Source organism: Alosa sapidissima, chromosome 13 (genome assembly GCF_018492685.1).
Source record: "Alosa sapidissima isolate fAloSap1 chromosome 13, fAloSap1.pri, whole genome shotgun sequence".
Taxonomy (NCBI): domain Eukaryota; kingdom Metazoa; phylum Chordata; class Actinopteri; order Clupeiformes; family Clupeidae; genus Alosa; species Alosa sapidissima.
In genome coordinates, this window is record NC_055969.1 from 2,696,108 (window position 1) to 2,708,266 (window position 12,159).

The 12,159-nt window shown below is 39.9% G+C and overlaps 1 protein-coding gene and 1 long non-coding RNA gene across 4 annotated transcripts in view; both read right to left on the reverse strand.

The window, feature by feature from the left end:
* Positions 1 to 16: 16 nt before the first annotated feature.
* The window catches only part of LOC121680971 (uncharacterized protein KIAA2026), a 40,823-nt gene continuing 28,680 nt past the window's right edge, over positions 17 to 12,159 (reverse strand). For all 3 annotated transcript variants that reach the window (XM_042060566.1, XM_042060565.1, XM_042060564.1), the window contains 5 exons: positions 7,127 to 7,206; positions 6,883 to 6,972; positions 5,247 to 5,362; positions 4,146 to 4,330; positions 17 to 4,067 (listed from right to left, as the gene is read on the reverse strand). In XM_042060566.1, the coding sequence (XP_041916500.1) occupies positions 736 to 4,067; positions 4,146 to 4,330; positions 5,247 to 5,362; positions 6,883 to 6,972; positions 7,127 to 7,206 (3,803 nt within the window). In that variant the 3' untranslated portion in view covers positions 17 to 735. The remainder of the gene's footprint in view (positions 4,068 to 4,145; positions 4,331 to 5,246; positions 5,363 to 6,882; positions 6,973 to 7,126; positions 7,207 to 12,159) is intronic.
* Positions 10,681 to 11,949, reverse strand: LOC121680995. The gene is made up of 2 exons (XR_006021901.1): positions 11,284 to 11,949; positions 10,681 to 11,053 (listed from the first exon to the last, which is right to left on the reverse strand). It is a non-coding gene; the product is annotated as an uncharacterized LOC121680995 (long non-coding RNA).

Sequence of the window (12,159 nt, forward strand, 5' to 3'; positions counted from 1 at the left end):
CACATCAACAATCATGTCAGAGTGCAAAGTACTTTGTTTATTTCAATGCAATGTCTGCAAAAATGCAAGTGGTCCAAAATATCCACAATACTTGAAAAAAAATAATAAATAACTTTACTTAGGCATTTAGTGACTTGAAATGTTACAAGCATACAATTACATAATCATGTAACCCCATTTTCAGAAATGCTTGTGTCTACTGTTCTCCCAGTCACTCTGGTGTAAAAAACACAGGCCTTAAATAAAAGATACATGAACTAATTTTCAGTACAAATACACCATCAAGTTCACTAAATTGATACCGTAAGAAAATAGATGCCAGGGCCTCTCGAAAGTAAGTTATCATTTTCAAGACTGTGTATGGCCTTTGAAATAATTTTCCCTATACTTTGTATGTTTTATATATGGGTCCTACTTCTTAGCATTAAACTGAATAAAAAAATCTTCCTGACTACAATTTAACATAACTGGCCTCATAATTCTTTCAAGCATCAGAGTATATTTTATAAAATAATTAACAGTTAAGACCTGTTTGCCAAAATGTGTCCGTATGCACTTTGTGTGAAGTGAAATTTTTGTTTTGGCTTCAACAGTCAGATTTGGGGGTTCAGATATTTCCATAAGTTTCGTTTTATTGCCTTATTAGAGTTGGAATATTGTTTTTTTTTTGTATGTTACACATACTCCTTTTCATCTGTTGGGTCCTCCTTGGGTGGGCTGTGGTAATTTCAACATTCACATCTTCTGTGTAGGCTGTCTCAAAACACCTAAAGTGGTGAGGGCCAAGCTATTCGCTACCGTGGGCACAGTAGGTATGGTAGCTAGAGCAGGATTTGTGATGGTGTTCAAAATGGCTCCATCTGGACTGACCATAAGTCTATTGTGTGACAGGCTTGTTAGTGCAGATGAAGCAGAAATCTGTATTGAAGTATTTCCCTCATCCTGTGAAGAATTTGCTAGAACCACAGACACAGGAACAGATTTTGAGGTAACATTACTAATGGGTTGGCATGGGGCCATAATGACTGTGCTGCTTGACGGAGACACAGTTGTGATTGGTGTTGCCTGTCTTTTGTTGAAACTGCTACCAATAGGCCGTACTGTAGCAACAGGCATTGCTTGCATCCTGGATGTTGAGCTACTTGCAAAAGGCATAATAACTGTTGTCGATACAGAGGTTACAGTTCCAAATGGAGCCACCATAGACACCAGATGTGGTTTAGGTGATGTGCTCACAGATGCTGCATGAAAATGGGACTGTTTTGTTGTAGAAAAGGGGCTTCCTTGTATCTGTGAGGGTGCAGTGGACATCTGTGGTACACTGTTGGCTAATACTTGAATGGACGTAGTAGTTGAAAGATTTCCTTCAGAGGTCAACAGAGAGGGAAACTTCAATGCACTTGACATATTCTGTTTCCCTGTGGACACAGCTGCTCTTAATAAATGAGGAATATGTGCAGTGCTACTTGATGATGTTCTCAAAGGTGTTGCTGGTGGACAAAGAGCAACAGGCACAGGTCCTAGTTGGCCCAGTTTTACAGCAGTAGATGCAGGTAGCTTGAGCATTGCATGAGGGGATTGGGTTATTGATGTCAAAACTCTGTGTCCTTGCAATGATGGTAAAACTGACATAGAGACAGGGACACTAGCCCCTGCAGGAGGAGGTGTTTTGGTTAGATTAGCACTCTGTCGAGGTTCTGAAGCAGACAAGGGGCTAGAAATCAGTAAAACATGACTGCCAGGTCCAAGGCCCTGGGCAGGCACAACAAATCGAGCATTGTTGATGAGGATCTGTGTGCCAGGTGCAAGAGGAGCAGTAGTGTTTATCACTATTTTCTGGTGCATGGGTGTAGTTGAAGATTTGGGTTCAGCTGATGGTCTAATGGAGGAGGTGGTTTGAGAGACAACAGAGTTAACTGTTTGTACCATAGTGCTCCTACCCACGGAAAGGGGGGGGACAACCCTGAATGGTATTACTGGTGAGGATTTAAGAGGAGATTGTGTTGATGCAGGGGAAGGAATATGTGATCCTGCCAACAGACCTAGGTCTTTATTTTTTAAGTTAATTGAACTCTGCACTGCTGTCTTGCAAAGACTGGGGACTGAAATTGGCACTACTGAGGAATGGGCATTCTTCAGTTCAGAACTGAGCTCAGATGGAACTGCAGTCAATACAAGTGGAGGACTTTTAGAAAGGTCAGAATGAGCTTTTCTTGTAGCATTTGCCTTTAGACTGCCACTTGTAGCACTCTGAGCAAATACAAAACTACTTGAACTTGTTGCACTTGCTCTGGAAACACAGTCTAAAAAACTGTTTGTGGATACTTCAGATAATCTAAGTTTGCTGCTGGAGACTGGAGAATCAGTAGACAATAGTGTGTGCAACCTACGAGGTAGACCTGGGTCCTCAGTTATCACACTGCTGCCATCAGTATGGTTTAGACTTTGATTTATGGATTCAGCATTTGAGACAGCAGTTGATCCTGCAGTTGTGGACTCAGGAAACACAGTCTGTTTTGGAATGATAACTGGAGAGAGAGAGGAGCCAGACTTCTGACTAATAAACATAAGTCTTGATCCTTGTGGCACAGATGTGACGTTGGAGTGCATAGTATTCTTTGATGAGTCACCAGTTGAGGGGTTAACAAGGAAAATCTTTTTAAATGGAATCCGATCTGTAACCCTGTGTTCTGGATGTGCCTGGATTACACATTTGTTCTGGGTAATCTGCAGTGTTTCTGCTGATATTAATGTATTTACATTAGCCTGTGAGATAACAGGTATTATGCAATTACTACTGACACTTTGAGAAGTTATGCTAGAGGAACTCAAAGAGGCATTAGCCGGGTTTGCTATGCAAGGAGATGTGAATGTTAGAGTAGAAGGCTGAGATACCGTGGTACTTGCCCTGTGTTCTGCTGACAAGGGCACTGCCACAGATGGTGAGGATGTGGACACTAAGAGAGCTTGGAATTGAGGAGAAAGAGTGAAAACAGGATTGGCAGCCAATGTACCAGGTGTGTCAGAAGTCTGGACTTTAACAACTCCAGTATTTCCACCTCTGGTCGTGACAAGGATAGATTGTGAGTCTCTGATGCACACAGTCTTAAGCTCCTGTCTGACATCGTCAGCTTCACTGGGACTTGGATCTGTACTGAAACCCAAATGGGACCTATTTGAATTTGCAACTTTCAGGGGTCTGTTACCCTGTAAGGTCAATGTAGATGGAGTATGCAAATTCAAGGAGACTGATGGAGAGTGCACCCGCTTCTCTTGGGAATCCTTAAGTGGAGCTACATGTTGAACAGGTACATTGAAGCCTGGAGTATTAATGAAGGACGTTTTACAGCCAGGGCTTCCCTCTTGTTCCCTGGAGTCACAGTTTTCTGATTTTTTGATGAGCATATTTGTAGGCAAGATAACTACCTTCGGCATTATTTTTTCTCCATTTTTCTGATCCATCACTGGTTGAACTGTAAACTTCAGTGGACTGCCATCCCTCTTGATAAGACCCAATCCCCCTGGTACCTTGTACACCATGTGCAAAGGACTTCTAGGAACGGTTGCCGATTTAGATGTGATGGGTAGCCTGATAGATGGGGCCGCTTTAGGAAGTTCAGTTTGAGGGGTTTGTGTGAGTTTATTGGCCTGTGCAAGAGGGGAAACCTTGCTTTCATCCTGGCTCATGTGATGAATAGCCTTTGCTGGAGTTTGTTTAATTAAGGTCACTTTGTTTCCCACACTCTTTGCAAGCAATGCTTGGATTGGTTTGTAGCTTCTATGGACACCTGTCATGGGTATGTTCAAAGTAGGGTTTGTCTCAGAGAACTGGTGGTTGGGTGTGGTGGAGTTCTCATTTCTGGGATTGTCTTTCATCTTGTTGCAAAATATTGCAGAGTCTTCTGTGCTCACCTTGATCTTCTTGTTTTGATTTGGATCCTCCTCAATATTGCAAGTTCGACGTTTAGACCTATGTATGGAAGGTTGGTACTCTGTAAGAGGGAAGAGGTCCCGCCTGACTGTAGAGATGTTCCCCATCATTTCTGCCACCAGTTGCTGTGGTCCATCTGCAAAAAACAGTGATATGATCAGAAATCACATGAACTAAAATACTAAAATCAATTTTGATGGAAAAACTTACATACCAACTGCTATATCTCCAGGTTTCTCCTCTTTGTCATTCTCGTCAGTCTCTGTGGGAAAATCCATTGGGAAATTGACACATTTGAGTGGCCTTAACTCTTCCTCTTCCACCAGCAATTCCTCTCTAACAAAAACATCATACTCTGGATGTTTTCTGAAATCATCATAGTCCTTCTTCAGTCGTACCCTAAGAGGGAAATAACACGAAAGCAAAACTTACAAATATGAATACAGAAAAATCAAACAAAAAAAACAAACAAATGGTCTTACACAGATGTGGGACCCATTGTACAAAACTAGGATAAGGGATTAAGTCGGGATATCTTGGTTATCCTGACTCAATTTATCTGTGATCCAGTTGCACAAAAGCGGGATAGGGGGCAGTAGGATATGTTATGGTATAAATTACCATGGATATTTATTCTGTGGAGCTAGCCTGCTCCAGACCAGGCTAAGTTCCAGGATCTATTTAATCTTATCCCTTATCTTAGTCGGCAGTCACCACAAACAGAAACTAATAGTTATTCCACTGCCCACTATACATTATCACATATAACTAGACCCACTGTCATTATTTAAACGTGTGTGATCATTAATTAACTTTTACATACTCGCCATTCCCGACCTCATGCGACAATGTGACATCACGGGAGCGCGGTAACCATTTTGCGCATGGTGATCGCGACATTAGTTGCAATATTCTCCTAAACAGAGGTGTTGCTGTTTGTTGCTGTTGTGAAAAGGCTATTGCTACCTACTTTACACCGTAGAAGAAGCAATAAAGCCGCTCTAGTTGCCATGGTGAATCAGTGAATCTGTGATCGGTGGCGGGGTCTATTTAAGGGAGCCGTGAGCGCGCACTTATCCAGGATAGGTTTTACCTGGCTTGATGAATCCGTGTCTGCTCATCCTGGCTTGGTCTTTGTGCAACCAATTAAGCCTGGACGCTCTTGTTTTGGATTCACTGAGCTCAGCTCAGTCACTTATCCTGGACGTCTTGATCCTACTTTTGTGCAACGGGCCCCAGTACTCCAATTGTAAACTTAACAAAACAATGACTCAAGATAGTTCAAGTTCAACAGAAAAGCAAAGACCGTTCTAACCTGTTCTTCTGAAAGGCTCTGATGAGTTTTGGTTCCCATGGTGACAGCTCATTAAGTAGTCTAATAAGGGTGATGTGTAGCTCTTTCACAGCCTCTCTTCTGTAATGCCACCTCCCCTGAGGTTGATGAAACACATGGCCACATTGTCTAGTAAATTCTATATTCACAATAAAACACATTTTGAAAAAGGCTAATGTGGTGGGAAAAATGAATGCACAAATAAACTACAAAGCTACTTAACTATCTACTACCTCCCTAATGAAACAGTGTTTGATTTTGGTTAAATCAATCAATAGTTGACAATTATGTATGGACGTCAGCGAGGGACGCAACGTAAGCAATAGAAAACTTACTCACCTACATTTTCACCTACACCTACAGTTATCTAGCTAATATTTTACTATCAGTAAATGGTGGATATTTACAATGTAAATATACAGTGGGTTGCAAAAGTATTCAATGCTCTTGAAATTCATCACCATTTTCACATTTTTAAAAGACACAAAACATATTTGCCGTATCACTGTTATTATTGTGAACATTTATATTAGTTATGTAAAAGTATGTCCCCGTAAAAGCCCACCTGAAGCCCCACTATTTGAGCAAAATCTACTACTGTATGGGACCATAGTGCAGGACCATTACCCAGACCTAGATGTTAAGATAGATCTAAATAATTAAGGTTGATATTACACTAAAGGCATTCATTTCCAAATATGAATGTATAGGGGTATATAATAATAATAATAATAATAATAATAATAATAATAGCAATCACAACAATAATAATGGAGCATTTAAACTGGTTTACAGAAGTTAACAAGGCATTACAGAGTTTTTGTTTAGCAAGCTAACTAAGTCATCAGACTTGCTTTACAAATCGAACAACTGGCACTGATAAAAGCTGACAGGTGAGATTAGGCAATTTCAGCAAGGTTTTTTGTAAAAACAAAAAATCTAGATCACACTTCTTAATGTAAATATATACTTTAAAATAGTAAACACCTGCATAAAATAAAATGGTAATAAAGTGGTAAAATAGGCACAGAAATAGAAAGAAAATTATATAATATGGTAGAGTAAATAGTGTAAATTGTTATCTTATAACATATAATTGTTAGCAAAAATCCCTCACACATGATGATGGTCAGTTGCATTTTAAAAACAATTATGTAAGGGACAATGTATGGAACGCAGGTCATTATTGGGAAGATAAGTCCCGATAGGGCGAACCGGACCCCGACGCGCCAGCGAAGGGACTTACAGTATTTTCCCGATAATGACCAGTGTTCCATACATTATATCGCTTATTATACGGCTACTTTCCAAAAATTTCACTTTGAATAAAGCTCCATTGCAAGAAGTGACCAGACTATTTGTGGAGTGATATAAAAGACTTAAATCAAAAGCACAAAACTTGTTGCCATTGACAGCGGTAATTATATGTTTTAGCAGTGATTACATAAATTTATTTTACCGTAAAACGTTGGCAAATCCCATTCAAGTCAATGGAGCATTCTACTAGCATTGTGAAGCCGTATAATAAACTATGTATAATAAGTATAACACAATAAATGTGCCAAAGGATATAGAATAAAGGAAAATATGACTACACCGCCAATGTTCCCTTTCTTACAGATTTCTTTTTTGTGCTTTCCAGCTCATCCATCTCATCTTCTATTTTACTAATGAGCTCCCTCAACTCCTCCAGACTGGTACAAACCAACTGTAAAGAGAAAGAAATCTGAGTTTGATTATTTTGGATTACATGCATAATACCAGTTAGCGTACTTTTTCATTACTAAATGGGCGTTCAGTATTAAAATCAGTATTAATCTTTCAGTATTAGAATTAACCAGAAACATTGTTTTGGACAGTACCTTAAATGTGGGCTCAAGTGGCAATGCCAGCACCTCTTTTTTCTTCTTTGTTGCCATGTTTCTGGATTTGAATTTCTTCCCTGTGAAATGAGAGTACCCTATTATTATTAGCAGTAGCAGTAACTGTAGCTATAAGTTAGAAATACAACTACTGATGTTTGTATGCTGTAGTCTTAATGTACAGTAATAGAGTGAAATGTCTCAGGATTTCTGTTAACGAGTAATTAATAGTAAAATTGACTATGAAAATGTAGTAATCATGCAGACACAAAAAGTAGCTTTAAAGGTGCCATGTGTAATGTCCGCCAAAAAATCAATTCATACTCCACATTCCATAAAATATGGGGGCAGTATACCTCCAGAAAGTGAGTTGGTCTACCCTAGAGTAACAACCGAGACACGTGTATTGCAGTTTGGCTGGTGGTTATGTTGCCCGCATACCGCCTCCCATGGCCGAAACTGGTATTATGACACCTGTCGGGCTGTGGCTAGTAATTTAGCATGCTAATTCAGGTTGATATCTCTGCAGCACTATACCTTGTCATTTTTTAAATAACATCATCGCCCTAATTTCTTCTCATTCTTTTGATGTGTGTAGCTCATGTTTTGGATATTTTTACCTCAATTATTACACATGGCACCTTTAAAGTAATCTCTAAACAGGACAACTATGTTTTTTTGCGAAACTGCTATTAACAGCCTGCAATACTTTCTTTTCACCAGTGATGTGAATTGGTGTTGACTCAATCAGCAGCCACACATCCCTTTGATGGGTCATTTTCTATCAATTCAACAAGTGGTTCCCACTCCATGATATTATCTTATTTATTTTTCCTGTTTAAACAATAACCATGGAAAAATCCCAAAAATTAGACCAATAGGGAAAACGCAAGGTGCATTTGCAAAATGCAAAAGTAGAATTTATTTGATTATGAGTGTTGTAGGGTAACCAAGTGGTAAAGGAGAAATGAGGTTGAGACAACAGGTTACGAAGGTGTATTTTATTTACAGTGTGACCGAAAATAAATAAAAGTCCATCCTGACATTATGTCGCATCTGGCGTGAGGAATATAAAAGTAGCAAATATTTAACACAGACAAAGAAAATATTCTTACATGGCTACATGCCAACACAAGAGCAGACATAACAGTAAGGCTCATAGCGGCCCCCTTCCTTTTGATCGCAAACAGTAACAGTCAGTGTTTCCCACAGAATTGAATTTGTGGTGGTAGTTGACTTTGGCAACGGGGGGGGGGGGGGGGTGACTTAACTTAGTCTCCCCAATTTACTATGTTGTGATAAGACCTTAGCAGAGTTAACGTGAATGCAGCAGTTTTTAAACACATTTGCGCAGTATGGTTAAGATGCTGTGTGAGGATGGACATTGAGATCCAGCCAAACTGTGTGTTAGCAGAAAATTGAACTGGGGAACATAGGACCCTGGGAGTATAGGAAATGGTAACATAGGACCCTGGGAACATAGGTATGCTCCCTTTTTTTTCTCTGCTAGGAGTGTGGCTGTAAATTTTTCAAAAAGGCGTCAAAGCTTTGTTTGAGAAAAGACTGCAGGTGGGAAGAACAAAAGATGCACAAAACACGTGTTTGTTACACAAACTACAGTCACTGACAAAAGTATTGGCACCCCTTTAGAAATGTTGGTTTTTAAGCAAAAAAAAACAAAAAAAAACTTTTGAAGTTTTTTTTGAGAAAACAAACAAACCAGGGCCATTTCAATGGCTCAACACAACTGAAACAACACAAAATATCACCAAAATGCTGCGGGAAGTGAATACTGTCAAACTGACACGGTCAAAAGTCTTGGCACCCTTCACAAAAAGTGTCTTTTGCACTGATAAAAGCACTCTTTTCATTGTTAAAAACCAGTGCTAAGGGATGAGTAGTCAGTCAAGCTGTGGTAGCATTCCTGATAAATATCAGTCCATTTCTAAAATAGACTCAAGTTTATTAAAGGGGTCATAGAATGCAAAACCGAGTTTACCTTGTCATAGATGAATAGTGATAGTTCAGTGGGTGAAATGGACATACAGAGAACTTCAAAACCCCATCGACACCTCCTTCCTATGCAAATCTTACAATTCGAAACTCCCGCCATAAAACGGGCGAATCCCAACGAAGCTCCGAGTTTACGCAAACTCGGGGGTGGTACCTTATTTGGCTCTGGCCTGTACATTTGTCACGCCTCAAAATTTACATAAAGACCAGCCCACTGGTGCTCTGAGCCCAGGAACGTGAATGGAGAGCGAAGATGAGACAAACACTAGTTTAGCTGCCTACTGTGGTTTACTTCCACAGGAATTATAAAGCAGACAGTTCTTCAAGGATATTGAAAATGAGCCACGGTCGTAAATGCAGTGTTCCAGGCTGAAACTTAGGCTACAAAGAAAGCGGAGACTTTCCATAGTCTTCCCAAGGATTCAAAAGTTCGAGGGGCATGGATAATGTTTTTCTACCAGAAGATCCCTGCAAAGTTCGACACTCTGTTATTAATTTGCAAAACATTTCACCGAAGGCAGTTTTCAAAACCTTGGACAGTTTAAAGCAGGATTTGCTATGCTGCTGTTACTGAAACGAGGGGCTGTTCCGACCGTAAGGTCATCACAACTGCATGCTTTAAGTATTATTTTGTCGCTAAGCAGTTATTAGCCATGCTAACGTGTATCTAGCAAGTAGAATGTGTGATTTAGATCATTGGAAAGGCTATTTAATTTTCCTGTGTGTCATTCGGATAAAACCTGTGTTGTCATGTTAACCTACATTATACTATGCATGTTTGTCGAGATCTCTGACAGGTTATGTTTTCAGCAAGATAGTTAACTGAAGCTGAGTAACACGATAGTTTGGTTGCTAAGCTGTATAACCCACATAAGTTTTTGACGTCAGAAGTGGAAACAACTTCAGTTATCAATTCAAATGATATCTAGTCGATATGTTGAAAACCGTGTTGTCTAGATACAATGGACTTATTTGCACGTTCTTATTTTAGAACATTACAGGAACGACAACATGACAAACGCAGCATGACAAACGCAGCATGCCAAACAGATGCTCCAAGTGTGTCATCTTGCGGGGCTTAGAATATTAGCAAATGCTTTTGAGGTGAGTTAACAGCTTGGTGTGTGCATGCAAAAGTGGGGGTCATCCCTATGTTCCCTAGGTCCTATGTTCCCCGGGTCCTATGTTCCCCGCTCGGGGCTATGGTTATGGTTTTAAAAAAAGGGTCCTATGTTCCCCAGTCTCATACAAAGCTGTGACTTTCACTTGTGTTACAACATTTCTGTTGTTTGGTTTAGGTTTTATCTTGCAGCCATGCACTTCAATGGGAATGCTGAGTCCCCACAACAGAAGACAGCCAAGGAGAAACTATGTACAGACTTGCTAAACAATTTGTAAGTTTAATAAAAAAAATTTTTTTTATTGCAAACAACAAATCAAAATGTGCAACAGTATAGGCACTATTCACACACAACAGGCTGTCTTAGACCTGATGCTACTGGTGTCGAAATCATCATCAGTACTGTAAACAAAGCACAATGTTCAGGGCCATACAATTTGTTTATTGTACAGTATACAGCCTACAATGCACTGTATTACAGTATCCAATATAAGTCCTCTTTCTTGTCCTCTTCGAGATCACCCTCTTCCTTATTGGGATGCCGTCCAGCGGATTCCTGTGCCCCAGGACTTGTGTGCTCAGCTTGACAGACCTTCCATGGAGGATGCTGTTGCTGAACATGAGTCACGGTTCAATCGAAAAGGGGTCTGAATCCAACGTACTGCCCTGAAGTATCCGGACGCTCCCTCCATATGCGTAGCACAACACACGAGGGGATCATGACACGGACGCTTCTTCTAAGGAAACCCCAGCTCCTGCTCACAAAAGACCTGTAGGCCAAGTCACTTCATTGCCTGCAACGAGAACAGGGTGTAAAAGCACCCTGTTTTTTTACTATTTATTTTTTAATCTTTTACATTAGAGTATCATTGGACGATTGTTGAAAAAAAATAAAGTTTGTCATTTTGAGGTGTTGATCAAACTGTGTTTTTGCAATATGCTGAACCAATAATGAATGTGTATTGGTTAAAAATATTTTATTTATATACTGTAACTGCTAACACTTGTATCAAATTGTCCTCACCTTTCCATCCCTCTGATTCTCAAACGGCCATGGTCAGCTCTGTAAATATTCATTGCATTTTGCAAAGAATAAATATAGAGGCACAACGGATCGAGGCCATGATGGTCATTCAGGTCAGCTCCTCAGGAACCTGGGCCATTCTTTTCATAACCTGTAAAAACAAACATAATTTCCCTGCTGTTATTTCGTAATTTTGAATGAGCAGGAAGCACAAAGTAGCTTAAATAAATGTCTCCAGTTTTAGTTACCAGAGTTGTAAGATCACATATTAGGCTACTACATGGAAAGAAGGTAATCTCAATCAGATGTCAGCAGGATAGTTACAAGATTACATTAGACCTACTGACTGTACCTACTGTATTTTAAACAGTGATATTTATAGGATTTTTGATTATTGTACTCTACTCCATATGGTACTATGTAAATTGCCCCTTGGGGATAAATAAAGTGTTTTTCAATTGACACAAACGAGAGTAGGCCTAGTAATATTAACGTTGACCTCGTTTCACTTCAGCCATAGGGTACAAACTGCACAGAGCTCCTGCCCAGCTAACTGGACGTCCAGTTGTAAGATCATATATTACTCAGGGTTGCCAACTTTGGGTGTTTGGCTGGAGTGAGAAGTCATAGTGCGTGTGCGTTAAATTTTTCCCTAAACCTAATTTTAAAAATGTCTGTCCCCTGACTTTTTTGCTATGTACAGTATAATCCCTGATTTAAGTTTCTTCAAAATGTACAATTCAATTATTGATTGCACTTGAAAAAAAGACCAGTGTTTTAACCCCGTGGCATGGAAGGATTATGAGCCACTGGGCCCCTGGGCACAGACATGAAAAGGGCCCACCTGAAAAAGGTAGTAGCTCAGTAGAAAAATAA